This window comes from Symphalangus syndactylus, chromosome 23 (genome assembly GCF_028878055.3).
Source record: "Symphalangus syndactylus isolate Jambi chromosome 23, NHGRI_mSymSyn1-v2.1_pri, whole genome shotgun sequence".
Taxonomy (NCBI): Eukaryota; Metazoa; Chordata; class Mammalia; order Primates; family Hylobatidae; genus Symphalangus; species Symphalangus syndactylus.
The window spans coordinates 57,152,615-57,168,281 of record NC_072445.2 but is presented as its reverse complement, the minus strand read 5'-3'; the positions used below and the strand labels follow the sequence as shown (position 1 = coordinate 57,168,281).

Here is a 15,667-nt window from a genome sequence, read left to right as displayed (position 1 = left end):
AAACAGTAAGAAGTATTTAAGGCCTAAACTTTGGATGACTCTAAGACCCAAACAGTGGGCTCCATGTCAACATCAACCCCTTCATACGAAGATTCCCCAGTAAAAATATAGACATTGACAATCACCCTGGGATCTGTATGAAAGATTGATGTGGTATAACACTCGAGAGCTTACGGATACGTCCATGGGTTATCTACATTCTTTTAATACCTACTACAGTCTGTACCCTAGATATTCAAAGAAGAATGTTCTTTTACTAGGATACTGCATCTTTCTCAGTAAATTCACCTTAGTACCCTGGGGTGGTTGCCAGGGAGGGTACTAACAGAAGTTTGCTTGTTTGGTGGTTGGGCAAGTAGTATTACCAGTAATTATTAGCAAAGGATTCCAGTTATTGCATGCAGACTACACATTTTATATGTAGGTATGGGGTTTTCCTTTTATTTATGTATGTATTTATTTATTTAGAGACAGAGTCTCACTCTGTTGCCCAGGCTGGAGTGCAGTGGCATGATCTTATCTCATGGCAACCTCCACCTCCCAGGTTCAGGATGTTCTCCTGCCTCAGCCTCCTGAGTAGCTGAGATTACAGGGGCCTGCCACCATGCCCGACTAATTTTTTTGTATTTTTAGTAGAGATGGGGTTTCACCATCTTGGCCAGGTTGGTCTTGAACTCCTGACCTGTGATCCACCCGCCTCGGCCTCTCAAAGTGCCGGAATTATAGGCGTGAGCCACTGCGCCCCGGCCAGGGTTTTATTGTTTAGAAAATATTTTCATGTATTTGACCTCATTTGATCCCTACCACATGTGATCAGCCAGGTAGGGTATCTATTCCCTGGAATCAGAATGCTTAGGCTTGACTCTGAAGTCACCATTTATTAGCTATGTGTTCTTGGGCAAGTTACTTCAACTTTTTTATTACTTTTTTTTTTTTTTTTGAGCCAAAGTCTCACTCTGTCACCCAGGCTGGAGTGCAGTGACACAATTTCAGCTCACTGCAACCTCCACCTCCTGGATTCAGGTGATTCTCCTGCCTCAGCCTCCCAAGTAACTGGGATTACAGGTGCACAACACTGTGCCTGGCTAATTTTTATATTTTTAGTAGAGACAGGATTTTGCCACGTTAGCCAGACTGGTCTTGAACTCCTGACTTCAGATGATCCACCTGCCTCGGCCTCCCAAAGTGCTGGGATTACAGGCATGGGCCACCATGCCAGGCCCACTTTTTTCTTTCTTTTTTTTTTTTAATAAATAGAGATGGAGTTTCCCTATGTTGTCCAGGCTGATCTCAAACTTCTGGGCTCAAGGGATCCTCCCACCTGAGCCTTCCAAGATGTTGGGATTATAGGTGTGAGCCACCTCATCCAGTCTACTTAAACTTTCTATACCTCAGTATCCTCATCGCAAAATAGAGATCACTGTAGTACTTACTTCACAGGGATGTGATGAACATTAAATGAGATTGTGATTACTTTAAAACTATGCCTGGGCTGGGCACGGTGGCTCACGCCTGTAATCTCAGCACTTTGGAAGGCTGAGGTGGGTGGATCACAAGGTCAGGAGTTCGAGACTAGCCTGGCCAACATGGTGAAACCCTGTCTGCACTAAAAATAAAAAAATAAAAAATAAAAAAAATTAGCCAGACATCGTGGCAGGCACTTGTAATTCCAGCTACTCGGGAGGCTGGGGTAGGAGAATTGCTCGAACCCGGGAGGTGGACATTGCAGTGAGCTGCGATCGGCCACTGCATTCCAGTCTGGGTGACAGAGCAAGACTCTGTCTCGGAAAAACAAACAAACAAAAAACTACATCTGGAGGCCAGGTGTGGTGGCTCATGCTTGTAATCCCAGCACTTCGAGAGGCCAAGGCAGGCAGATAGCTTGAGCTAAGGAGTTTGAGACCAGCCTGCGCAACATGGCGAAACTCCTTCTCCACCAAAAAATACAAAAAATTCGCTGGGTGTGGTGGTACATGCCTATAGTCCCATCTACTTGGGAGGCTGAGGTGGGAGGATTGCTTGAGCCTGGGAGGTGGAGGCTGCAGTGACCTGAGATCTCTCTACTCCAGCTTGGGGGACAGAGACCCCAACCCCCACCAAAACAAAAAACAAACAAAAAACTACGGCTGGAATACAGTAAATAAATGCTCTATAAGCATTCCTATTATAATTATTGTTGTTGTTGTTTTCGAAACGTAAGGACTAAGGTGCTCTGGACTGAATTTGTATTCTCTCAAATTCCTAGTTGAAACCCTACTCCTGATGGTATGAGGAGGTGAGTAGGTCATAGGCATGGAGCCCTCATGATAGGATTAGTGCCCTTATAAGAAGAGACTCTAGGCCGGGTGCAGTGGCTCACACCTGTAATCCCAGCACTGTGGGAGGCCAAGGCAGGCAGATCACAAGGTCAGGAGATGGTGACCATCCTGGCTAACACAGTGAAACCCCATCTCTACTAAAAATACAAAAAATTAGCCGGGCATGGTGGCGGGCGCCTGTAGTCGCAGCTACTCGGGAGGCTGAGGTAGGAGAATGACGTGAACCCGGGAGGCAGAGCTTGCAGTGAGCCAAGATGGGGCCACTGTACTCCAGCCTGGGCGACAGAGCAGGACTCCGTTTCAAAAAAAAAAAAAAAAAAAGAAGAGACTCTAGAGAGCTTGTTTCCTCCGTCTCTCCACTCCGTGTGAGGACACAGCAAGAAGACAGCCATTTGTGAACCAGGAGGGCTCTCACCAGACACCAGATCTGCCAGCCAGTACCATGATTTCAGACTTCCTAGCCTCCAGAATTGTGAGAAATAAATGTTTGTTGTTGAAGCCACCCAGTCTACGGTATTCTGTAATAGCAGCCCGGCCTAAGACTTAGGCTTGGCAAGGTCAAATGGTTTTCCTAAGAGTGCAACAAGTGGCAAGGCGGGGAGCTACGGCCAGGGCTCCTGACTCACCTTATTCGTAGTGAGAGGTGACAGCATGCTGGCAGTCCTCACAGCCCTCACTTGCTCTCGGCGCCTCCTCTGCCTGGGCTTCCACTTCGGCGGCACTTGAGGAGCCCTTCAGCCCACCGCTGCACTGTGGTGGCCCCTTTCTGGGCTGGCCGGGGTGGGGGCCAGCTCCCTCAGCTTGCAGGAAGGTGTGGAGGGAGAGGCGCGAGCGGGAACCGGGACTGCGCGCGGCGCTTGCAGGCCGGCTGGAGTTCCGGGTGGGCGTGGGCTTGGCGGGCACGCCCACTCGGAGCAGCTGGCCGGCCCTGCGGGCCCTGAGCAGTGAGGGGCTTAGCACCCAGGCCAGCGGCTGCAGAAGGTGTACTGGGTACCCCAGCAGTGCTGACCCACCCGCACTGCGCTCGATTTCTCACCGGACCTTAGCTGTCTTCCCGCGGGGCAGGGCTTGGGGCCTGCAGCCCGCCATGCCTGAGCCTCCCACCCCCTCCATGGGCTCTTGTGCGGCCCAAGCCTCCCCGACGAGCGCCAACCCCTGCTCGCTCTGTCCCCCAGGCTGGAATGCAATGGTGTGATCTCAGCTAACTGCAACCTCTGCCTTCCAGGTTCAAGCGATTCTCCTACCTCAGCCTCCTGAGTAGCTGGATTTACAGGTGCCTGCCACCATGCTTGGCTAATTTTTGTAGTTTTAGTAGAGACGGGGTTTCACCATATTGGTCAGACTGGTCTCGAACTCCTGACCTCAGGTGATCCACCCACCTCGGCCTCCCAAACTGGTGGGATTACAGGCATGTGCCACCACGCCTGGCCCTTATCATTAGTTTTTATAGGGAACCAAATATCTCATGACTTTAACTTTTTTGGCTATTGTTTCTTTAATTAATTTTTTGCTTATTGTTCATTTTTAGAGCTAGTTAGGTGCCTGGAATTTATTTATTTATTTATTATTTATTGATTGATTGATTTTTTGAGACGGAGTCTCACCCTGTCGTCCAGGCTGGAGTGCAGTGGCTGGATCTTGGCTCACTGCAGCCTCTGCCTCCCAGGTTCAAGCAATTCTCCTTCCTCAGCCTCCCAAGCAGCTGGGACTACAGGCACATGCCACCATGCCCGGATAATTTTTGTACTTTTAGTAGAGACAGGGTTTCACCATCTTGGTCAGGCTGGTCTCGAACTCCTTACCTCAGGTGATCCACTCGCCTCGGCCTCCCAAAATGCTGAGATTACAGGCCCAGCCTGGAATTTTTTTTAAGTAACTCAATACTTTAAAAATTTGTATTTTATGTGGGGGTTGGTAGGCCTCTAAGGGGTCCTGCTCCATCTTAGGAGTTGTACCTAGGTTATGCTACTCTTATTTAGTTAAAACAATATGGCAAAGCCAACACTATACAAGGGGACTTCAAAAAGTTCATGCAAAATGCATATTATGAAAAAAAACTATGTATGGATTTTAAGATGTTTTTGCACCAACATAAACGCACACTAACTTGTTGTAACATGTCTGAACAGAATCTAGTTTGAGGCACGAAGAAGGATATTACATCAGTTTGAAAAAAGGCTGGGCATGCCGGGTGTGGTGGCTCACGCCTGTAATCCTAGCACTTCGGGAGGCCAAGGCAGGCAGATCACAAGGTCAGGAGTTTGAGACCAGCCTGGCCGACATGGTGAAACCCCGACTCTACTAAAAATACAAAAATTAGCTGGGTGACGTGGCGCGTGCCTGTAATCCCAGCTACTTGGGAGGCTGAGGCAGAAGAACTGCTTGAACCTGGGAGGCAAAGGTTGCAGTGAGCCAAGATCGTACCACTGCACTCCAGCCTGGGCAACAAAGTGACAATCTGCCTCAAAAAGAAAAAAAAAAATTAAAAAATTAGCGAGGCATGGTGGTGTGTGCCTGTAGTCCTGTCTACTCAGGAGGCTGATGTGGGAGGATCGCTTGAGCTCAGAAGGTCGAGGCTGCAGTGAGCCAAAATCTTGCCACTGCATTCCAGCCTGGGTGACAGAGCTAGACTGTGTCTCAAAAACAAAAAACAAAAAACAGAGGCCAGGCACAGTAGCTCACTCCTGTAAATCCTAGCACTTTAGAAGGCTGAGGTGGGAGGATTACTTGAGGCCAGGAGTTTAAGACCAACCTGGCCAACAAAGCGAGACCCTGTCTCAATTTATTTTAAATGAAAATAGTAATTAATTTTTTTTTTTTTTTTTTTTAAAGAAAATAGGCTGGGCACAGTGGCTCACTCCTGTAATTGCTTTTGGGAGGCCAAGGCGGGAGGATTGCTTGAGCTCAGGAGTGAGACCAGCCTGGGCAACATGGCGAAATCCCATCTGTACCAAAAATACAAAAATTAGCCAGGTGTGGTGGCACGCCTCTAGTCTCAGCCACCTCGGAGGCTGAGGTGGGAGGATGACTTGAGCCTGGAAGGCAGAGGCTACAGTGAGCTGAGATTGCACCACTGCACTCCAGCCTGGGCAAAGGAGCAAATCCACGTCTCAAAACAAAAAACAATAAAACAAAAAACCTGTAAAGGGCACCCAATTTTCTTCAGTTAGTAATATAAAAAAGACTGCATTGATGTGGTTACGTTCCCAGGACCCTCAGTTCCTTAAGGATGGACTACATGGCTGGTATCATTGCCTACAAGAGTGTTGACCTTGATGAAGCTTATATTGAGAAATAAAGTTTATACTTTTAATTTTTATCTTCTAATTCCATTTTTCCACAAACTTTTTGAAGTCCCTTCGTATAAATCAGTGAGTTTTGAGAAATGCCCAAGTGTCTATGTGGATTTTTTTTTTTTTTTTTTTTTTGAGACAGGGTCTCACTCTGTCATCCAGGCTGGAGTACAGTGGCACAATCATGGCTCATTGCAGCCTTGACCTCCCAGGCTCAAGTGATCCTCCCACCTCAGCCTCCTTAGTAGCTTGGGACTACAGGTGTATGCCACCACACCTGGCTAATTTTTGTATATTGTGTAGAGACAGTGTTTCACCATGTTGCCCAGGCTGGTCTCGAACTCCTGAGCAAAAGCCATCCACCCACCTTGGCCTCTCAAAGTGCTAGGATTACAGGCGTGAGCCTCCGCGCCCGGCCTATGTGGATTTTTTTTTTTTTTTTTTTTTTTGAGATGGAGTCTTGCTCTTTCGCCCAGCCTGGAGTGCAGTGGCACAATCTCGGCTCACTGTAACCACTGCCCCCTGGCTTCAGCCCCCCGAGTAGCTGGGATTACAGGTGCATGCCACCACGCCTGGCTAATTTTTGTATTTTTAGTAGAGACGGGGTTTCTCCATGTTGAACAGGCTGGTGTCGAACTCCTGACCTCAGGTGATCCACCCACCTTGGCTTCCCAAAGTGCTGGGATTACAGGCGTGAGCCACCGTGCTGGCCATGAGGATTTTTTGGTTAGCCTTTTTTTTTCCCCCCTCAAGCATCTGAGTTAATCCAGAACTATAGTGGGATCCTAGAAACTAGTCATAACATTAAAAAAATGTAATTTAAGATTCGGTAGAGAGCTGGTAAAATTATGTGAAACAGAATGAACTGAAATTACCACATGACACTGGAAATCAAAGGAGGGGACGTTCTGCAGTATTTCTAGCTACTAAGCGATGGCAACTTAACAGTCGCTGTATGGTTCTCTTTAGTGTGCAGCCTGTGTTTTATTTTAGTGAAACTTGTAACCAATGCTGATGAATGCCAATCCAAAAACCACTTCCAACTTTCTTCTTCCTTGTCCACCTCCTACCAGAGGAGCGGAAAAAGCTAAAAATTCCATTTTGCAACCAGTCTGTGTGACCCAATCCTGTACTATGAGACACGCGGGGGTTTCTGTGGCAGGGAAGATTCTGGAAAAGATTTTTCTCACTGATTTAAAGGAGAGAGACACATGAGAAGGGCCCTTTTACACCTCCCTCCCTTCTTGATAGCACCCTCCTCTGGGTGCTATCATGTGAGGATGTGACGCCTGGAGGGGTGGCAGCCCCCTTGAGATCAGATAAACCCCCAGCCTGAAGCTGAAAGCTGACACATATAGGAAGGTAAGAATGGAAAGACCAAAGGATCTCCAATCCTTGTAGGCACTGTTGAGTTGCCAATCCAACCCTGAGGATCACCCATTTTAGACTTAAGAAACGGAAGTTCTTAGGTGGAAGCCACTACTCATTTCACATTAACTGCAGTTGAGAGCATCCACGGGATACAAATGTCAACAAACTATATGTAAGTGTTTTCACGAGGTCACTCTGTATCTTCATCCTCCAGGCCTCCATCTTTTCCTCACAAAGTCTGTTCAAATTTTCACAGAGGCCGGGCGCGGTGGCTCACGCTTGTAATCCCAGCACTTTGGGAGGCCGAGGCGGGTGGATCACGAGGTCAGGAGATCGAGACCACGGTGAAACCCCGTCTCTACTGAAAAATAGAAAAAATTAGCCGGGCGTGGTGGCGGGCGCCTGTAGTCCCAGCTGCTCGGAGAAGCTGAGGCAGGAGAATGGCGTGAACCCGGGAGGCGGAGCTTGCAGTGAGCCGAGATTGTGCCACTGCACTCCAGCCTGGGCAACAGAGCGAGACTCCATCTCAAAAAAAAAAAAAAAAAAAAAAAAAAAAAAATTTCACAGAGATTCTTTTTTTTTTTTTTTTTTTGAGACAGAGTCTCACACTATTGCCCGGGCTGGAGTGCAATGGCATAATGTCTGCTCACTGCAACCTCCGCCTCCCGGGTTCAAGCGATTCTCCCACCTCAGCCTCCTGAGTAGCTGGGATCACAGGCGCCCGCCACTACGCCTGGCTTATGTTTTGTATTTTTTAGTAGAGACGGGGTTTCACTATGTTGGCCAGGCTGGTCTTGAACTCCTGACCTTGTGATCCACCCACCTCGGCCTCCCAAAGAGTTGGGATTACAGGCATGAGCCACTGCGCCGGGCCTCACAGAGATTCTTGAGGTTAGAGAGAGACACTGCCTATTACGGCGCCCCTCAGAAGGCTATGAGGTTCATGCGCTCCATAAAATACTACACAAATGTAAAAGACAAATAGTAACAAAATACTTCTGTGTTAGGGAAAGACACTGACTTTCATGCTGTAGGGGACAAGATGCTACGAAGCAACTGTGTCTTTTCCGCTAGGGAATGAGCACTGTGAAGCTGGAGGTGGCGAAGCGGGAAGTATTTTTAAAACCTTGTTGTTAAGACATTAACTAAAGAAATGCCACACTAAGCTGAAACTGGGAGTGCCGCTTCTTGGCTTTAACATTAAGCTGACCTGAAGCTTCAGAATCATGGACAACTAATCAGAGTTTACCGAAACATAGAGTATGTAAAAAAAAAAAAAAATTTAGTTTAAACTGAAAGGGCAAGTTGGGACCTTATAAAACGCCTACATGTTTCAACTACTCATTGCGGAAGGTGTTGCCTAAAAATACTTATCTGCATATTTGTGATATGTAAAAGAAGACCAAAATCTCACTGATCTCTATTTAAGGATGCTGATGCTTACACCTTGGTGGCTGACAGTGGCCACCCCAGCCCCTCTGCAGTGTCCCAAAGGCCACCCTCTTCGGGTCCTTGGCAAGAACCTCCTACAGAAACTGCCGAGTTAAGGTGGAGACAAGATGGGCAGCAGAACCACTGGAGGAGCTCTGCTGTGGGATGCCAGAAAGAAAGCTGTTTCTAGAAAATGCCTTTAAGACAATCTTCTTAGTTTTAAAGATATCAGCCAGGCGCGGTGGCTCATGCCTGTAATCCCAGCACTTTGGGAGGCCGAGGTGGGTAGATCACCTGAGGTCAGGAGTTTGAGACCAGCCTAGCCAACATGGAGAAACCCTGTTTTTACTAAAAATACAAAAAAATTAGCTGGGCGTGGTGGCGGGTACTCATAATCCCAGCTACTCAGGAGCCTGAGGCAGGAGAATCGCTTGAATCCGGGAGGCAGAGGTTGCAGTGAGCCGAGATGGCGCCATTGTACTCCAGCCTGGGCAACAGAGCGAGACTCCGTCTCAAAAAAAAAAGAAAAAAGGAAACGAAAAAGAAATCATGGCTGTGAGTGGTGGCTCACGCCTATAATCCCAGCACTTTGGGAGGCTGAGGTGGGTGGATTACTTGAGGTCAGGAGTTCATGACCAGCCTGGCCAACATGGTGAAACTCCGTCTCTACTAAAAATACAAAAATTAGCCGGACGTAGTGGCAGGCACCTGTAATCCCAGCTACTTGGGAGACTGAGGCAGGAGAATTGCCTGAACCCGGGAGGCAGAGGTTGCAGTGAGCTGAGATCGCAACACTGCACTCCAGCCTGGGCGACAAGAGCAAAACTCCATCTCAAAAAAAAAGAAAAAAAAAAAAGAAAAAGAAATATAAAACTCAAGGCAAAGAAAAGGTTTTCAGTTTGTTCCCCTACCACCGATGTGAAACGGGGAGCTAGGGGAGATGTGGAAGGATGACTAGAATCTAACACATTGCCCACCATTTTTGAACTTGAAGGTTGAGTTTGCAAATCATTTACCGCCTTTGCCTACCTCATCTGCTAGTTGCCTTCTGGAAACTTTGCGGTTCCCCCTCAAGTCTAGTTTATTTGATTCTAACTTTGGTACAAGATTTCTGGTTGGAGAAAATGAGATGTACCTGAAATTTCCAGGCTACCATTCATTCATTCACTTTAGATACAGGGTCTTGCTTTGTGGTTCAGGCTAGTCTCCAACTCCTGGCCTCAAGTGATCCTCCTGCCTCGGCCTCCCAAAGAGCTGGGATTACAGATGTGAGCCACCGTGCCCAGACCTGTATTTTTTACCCCCTTTTCTGAGGTGTTCCTTTCCTCTCCTCCTGAGCAGGTATTAATTACACTGAAGATCAACCCACACAGGCTGACTCAAGAAAAGTTCAATTTTTCGGAGGTGGGGAATTTGCTCAACAGGCCCTCAGGGAAGGTGAAGTATGCATCCCTCTGAGGACCCTTCTGCTTCCTGTGACCCCTGCTGCTTGCTTTAGATACTTCCTTCCCAAGCTTTTTCAGGGTGGAGCTCACTAATCATTAAACTGTAAGGGGATGTACTTGGTGTTCCCTGCAGACACACAGGCTCTCTGTGCTTGAAGAAGTAGGTCTAGGAGGATTATGCCCTCCAGAGAAAAAGCAAAGGTAAGAGCTACAGAGGGGAATTCTCACAATGGCATTTTTTTGGTCCTTCCTGAACCTTGGTTACATAAACCAAAAAAGCATATTCTTTTTTCTGCTCAAGCTAGCCTGATTTGGATTTCCATGAATCCTTATAGCTATTTTTGAGACAGGGTCTGGCTCTGTCACCCAGGCTTGAGTGCAGTGACACAACCACAGCTCACTGTAGCCTCTACCTCCTGGGCTCAAGCCATCCTCCCACCTCAGCCTCCTGAGTAGCTGGGACTACAGGTGTGTGCCACTACATCCAGCTAATTTTTCTATTTTCTGTAGAGACAGGGTTTCACCATGTTGGCCAGGCTGGTCTCGAACTCCAGGGCTCAAGTGACTCACCCACCTTGGCCTCTCATAGTACTGGGATTACAGACAAGACCAACCGCGCCTGGCCAGGTATTTTTTAAAATTGTGTATTTCTCAGCCAGGTGCAGTGGCTCATGCCTGTAGTACCAGCACTTGGGAGGCTGAGGCAGGAGGATGACTTAAGCCTATTAGTTTGAGACCAGCCTGGGCAACATAGTGAGACACTATCTCTGCAAAGAATAGAAAAAAATTAGCTGAGTGTGGTGGCGCATGCCCGTGGTCCCAGCTACTCGGGTCCCAGGCTGAGGTGGGAGGATCGCTTGAGCCTGGGAGGTCGAGGCTGCCATGAGCAGTGACTGCACCAATGCACTCCATCCAGCCTAGGCAATATTAGTATCTTGCCTCCAAAAAATAAAGAAAATTGTCTATTTCTAAAAACCTGTGTTTAAACCTCATCATTTCCCCTCAAACAAGTAGCTTGTATAAAACTACTCATAACATGAACATGCCAAAGGAATTCTTTTGAATGATGAAAATTTATTTTGTACATTATATTAAAATTTATTTTCTATGTATACCCAAATTTTCAAGTATTAGATTTACTTACAAATTCACCAGTGTTATCATTATACAATTCGCTGGAATTAACAGTTGCAATACAGTTATTCTAGCTTTTCATATTCAATTTGAATGATCAGAAAAGTATATTAGTCACACAGAATTAAATATTTTAGATAGTAAGAATCTTACACTTTATTAGATAATAAAACATAATTGAGTATCTGCTTAAGTAACAAAACAGTTAAGAAATTGGGTTATAAGCAAAGGAACATAAGTGTAAAATGTGTAGAAAGATAAATATTTTCCAAATAAAATTCTAATAAAAGGCTAAACATTCTCAAATATTTTATATACATGAAGAATAAATTATTTCTGGTTAACATGTTTTTGCCTTAGTGCCAAAAAAGCCAGAACCAATTTGATAAGCTTACATTAAAATCAAAGTTTTCTAGATATGAATTCTATTATACCATCTCTATATTTGTTTAGAATTTTGCAAAATTCTTAGAAGATCGCATGTTAGGGTGGAGAAGATAAATGCTTGCCAATACTGACATGGTTAATTAACAGACAGGCTCGAAAGGAGGAGGCTAGAAAAGAAGAGGGAAGATTATGTCACTAAGCTTAGCTACAAAGGGAAAAGCCACATGGAAGCAGAGACAAAGGCGATCCCGGCACACAGAGGCATGTTTGCTGTGGCTCAGGGTTTGTTTTTCAAGTGTTCAGAGATGAATTCCAGCAAGACTTCTGGTTTGAGTCAAGCCTTTCAACTGAGGTGCTTGGCATACTTAACGGAAAAAGCGAGTACATTCAGATTTAGTTTTGCTAGATATTAAACTAGAAAACTGGATGACAGTAAAACCAATACAGAAACAAAACGTCGTGTTTCCAGTTAAGAACCGTACACACAAGCAGGTTTTGCTTATTAATGTAGCAGGAGAGCATGGAAATCGGAGTTCAGATTCTTTAGAAAAGATAAAAGGCAGGGGAGGGGAGAGAAGAAAAGGAGGAATGCAGAGAAGCCCTCCAAGAATGACGAGTGATTCGTGCAGGAGAGGGAAATACAGACATTCTGTCCGTGTGAGATTCTGCTTCAGGTACTGGACATCCTCCACCTGCACCTAGAGGGATATGTGTTCAGGGTCTCACTATGGTTAGTTCCCATGTGCTAGACATAGGTTGCTAGCTAGAAGTTTTGCCAGCCATCTTCCCCCTTCCTAGTGCTAATGCCTAATTTCCTAAAGTAATCAGAATCCTTATAAGCCAGGGTAGCTCAGGAGGTTCTATTTATTTATTTATTTATTTTGAGACAGAGTATCACTGTGTGGCCCAGGCAGATCTCGTCTGGGCACAAGTCTCGTTGCAGTGGTGCAATCTCGGCTCACTGCAACCTCTGCCTCCCGGGTTCATGCGATTCTCCTGTCTCAGCCTCCCGAGTAGCTAGGATTACAGGGGCGTGCTATCATGCCTGGCTAATTTTTGTATTTTTAGTAGCGAGAGCATTTCGTCATGCTGGCCAGTCTGGTCTCCAACTCCTGACCTCAGGTGATCTGCCTGCCTTGGTCTCCCAAAGTGCTGGGATTATAGGCATGAGCCATCGTGCCCAGCCTCAGTAAGTTGTAATATTACGTCTAGTTGGCTCACAGATGCTTGAGCCAGAAGTGGGAAGGGTACACTTGTATTTTGGGCTCAAATGGTTTTCAAATAGAATACATTTGACCAAATAAAGGGAACACAGCCCTGAGCCCTCCTCTCTCCAGATATGCATGCAATCCACACCATCAAAAGAAGAGTTCACTGTTCCCAGGGCCAAAAAGAGGCTATGCTGTACTGCCAAGAACTCTATAGCAAAATCGAACACCCAAATTAAGTGCCAGAATGATGCAGCCCACTCTCACCAGGAAGAATGACATATGAGAAGACTTTTAGCAGATGCAAAAATGTCACCCCACCATGTCATTTTTAAAAATATTTTATCAGGATACAAGGATACTTCAGTTTTTAACCTACACAAGGTTAGGTAACGTTTACCTTGAAACATAATTGCATACGGCCCTTTATGCCACTCACCTAGGGCTTTAATAATAAGGGCAATTGCTAAGTGTGCTGTCTCTTCTGGGGACTTTTCTCTGAAAAGGGGACGATATATTGATAAAATATTTTATTAATCAGTTAAGAATTTGTGATCTACTTGAAAAAGATTATAATATTTCATTTTGAAACTGCTATTGCTCATGCAAAAGTCCTTGATTTTCATATTATATAGAGCTCAGAATCTTTGGACTACACAAACATTCTCTAAAAGGGCAATGACTTATATTTTCCAAAGTTAAGACATGACATCCAAAGGACAAAAGGTAGCTATTTTTTTTACCAATGTGGTTGGAACAGTGATAACGAGTAATGTATTCACCAGACTGATCAAAAAATCTGCCTGTGGTTCCTCCACTGTATCTGTGTGCATGTGTGTGTATGCACAGAAAGGCAGAAAAGGTTCTATCCATGTCATTGTCTCTAAAATGCTTATTCTTGCCCATGTGCCAGGAATTTGAATAAGATGAGAATGGGCCAGGTGCGGTGGCTCACGCCTGTAATCCCAGCACTTTGGGAGGCCAAGGCGGGCAAATCATGAGGTCAGGAATTAGAGACCAGCCTGGCCAACATGGTGAAATCTCATCTCTACTAAAAATACAAAAATTAGCTGGGCGTGGTGTAATCCCAGCTACTCAGGAGACTGAGGCAGGAGAATCGCTTGAACCCAGGAGGGAGAGGTTGTAATGAGCAGAGATCACGATGCCAATGCACTCCAGCCCTGCAACAGTGTGAGACTCCGTCTCAAAAAAAAAAAAAAAAAAAAAGGTGAGAATGTGCTTTTCCAGAATAAACCCCAGTTGGATCTAGAATTTACTTGTTTTCAATATAAAGGTAAGGTAGGTATGAGAATGTTTTTAACAACAGAATTAATCAATCTAGATTAGGATGCTGTGTGGCATGGCCATTCTCGAATTTTAAAAGCCTGAGGTGATTGTGGGCAAGGTGATATTCATTAATGACATAAATTTCATTTATGAAATATGTATCCATCATCTAGGTAGCTTACACATGGAGAGCTGAGTGCATCCCTTGTATAAAAAGTAAATGAAGACCAGAAGGAAGCAGAGTTCCACGCTAAGAATCAGCAGATTTTCTAGGTAGGTAATGCCACCAGTGGAGTATTATTACAGTTCTCAAATCATGAGGGAAAGAGATGGAGAAGAGGGAGGGAGGAGAGAAAATCTTGCATTCGAAGAGGTAAAAGAGTCCTCATTACAACTGCAATGCTTCATTAGACAGCTGATTTTTCTGGCTGGAAAGCACATTAAAAATAACCCTAACAATAACTTACCAAGACAATGGAAATCAAAAGAAAAGAAGGTAGAGGTGCAGCTGTCTTATTAACATAACAACCAACTACAGCTGAAACAATACTCTGGTACAGGGACTAGCTCATGTTAAAGACTGGGTATTTAGGTAAAGAGGATCTGGTGCTCTTGGTTTAGCTTCAGTGATTTTCCAGCGCTTATTAAAGCCATTGTGCCCTGAACATGGAGACCCCCAAATCCTCTATGTGCCAAAGATTAAGTTGTAGAGAATTACACCAATGTTTGCTGTTGGTGTGCACCACAGATGAGACCAAGCTCCTTGGTCCGGCTAAGTGGAATCTTCCATGCACTGTGCGCAGCTCAGGTAGAAAGTCAACTAAGCAGAAAGGAGATAAGGAATGGCTATGAAATACCTGACTTCTTTATCTTGGTTATGTGTCCATAATTTGCATAAAAATAAATAATACGCATTAAATCAAAATCTGGGTTCAAATACGTAACAAGAAAACAAAAGGACAACAATCTGGTATTCTTTTTTTTTTTTTTTTGAGACGGAGTCTCGCTCTTTTGCCCAGGCTGGAGTGCAGTGGCACGATCTCAGCTCACTGCAAGCTCTGCTTCCCAGGTTCATGCCATTCTCCTGCCTCAGCCTCCCGAGTAGCTGGGACTACAGATGCCCACCACCATGCCTGGCTAATTTTCTGTATTTTTTAGTAGAGACGGGGTTTCACCGTGTTGGGCAGGCTGGTTTTGAACTCCTGGTAATCCGCCTGCCTCGGCCTCCTAAAGTGCTGGGATTACAGGCGTGAGCCACCGCACCCGGCCAACAATCTGGTATTCTTAAGGCAAAACAGTAGAAATCTCTTTAAACAGACACTTTATTAGATCCACAGGCGATAAAATCCCAGAGCTACTGTTAGGCATGTAAATACAGACCCTGTAAGAAAGAAACAATTGAGGATACTATTAGTTCTGTTAAGAGTTACTTGAGGGAACATCTTTTTTTTTAAGAAAACACACATTTATTTACTAAGAAAACCTAAAAAAGAAAACCTAGAGGCCGGGCGCGGTGGCTCACGCTTGTAATCCCAGCACTTTGGGAGGCCGAGGCGGGTGGATCACGAGGTCAGGAGATCGAGACCACGGTGAAACCCCGTCTCTACTAAAAATACAAAAAAATTAGCCGGGCGTGGTGGTGGGCGCCTGTAGTCCCAGCTACTCGGAGAGGCTGAGGCAGGAGAATGGTGTGAACCCGGGAGGCGGAGCTTGCAGTGAGCCGAGATTGTGCCACTGCACTCCAGCCTGGGTGACAGAGCGAGACTCCATCTCAAAAAAAAAAAAAAAAGAAA

The 15,667-nt window shown here is 45.6% G+C and overlaps 2 protein-coding genes across 5 annotated transcripts in view; one reads left to right on the top strand and one right to left on the bottom strand.

The window, feature by feature from the left end:
* RNF182 (ring finger protein 182) overlaps positions 1-15,667 on the top strand; it is a 229,355-nt gene that overhangs the window by 38,021 nt on the left and 175,667 nt on the right. The window lies entirely within an intron of this gene.
* Positions 10,913-15,667, bottom strand: part of MCUR1 (mitochondrial calcium uniporter regulator 1) — a 28,189-nt gene continuing 23,434 nt past the window's right edge. For 2 of the 4 annotated variants that reach the window (XM_063632865.1, XM_063632864.1), the window contains one exon: positions 10,913-14,694. In XM_063632865.1, the coding sequence (XP_063488935.1) occupies positions 14,519-14,694 (176 nt within the window). In that variant the 3' untranslated portion in view covers positions 10,913-14,518. Of the gene's footprint in view, positions 15,256-15,667 lie in introns of all 4 variants that reach the window. The other 2 variants (XM_055263471.2, XM_063632866.1) reach the window with 2 other exon arrangements.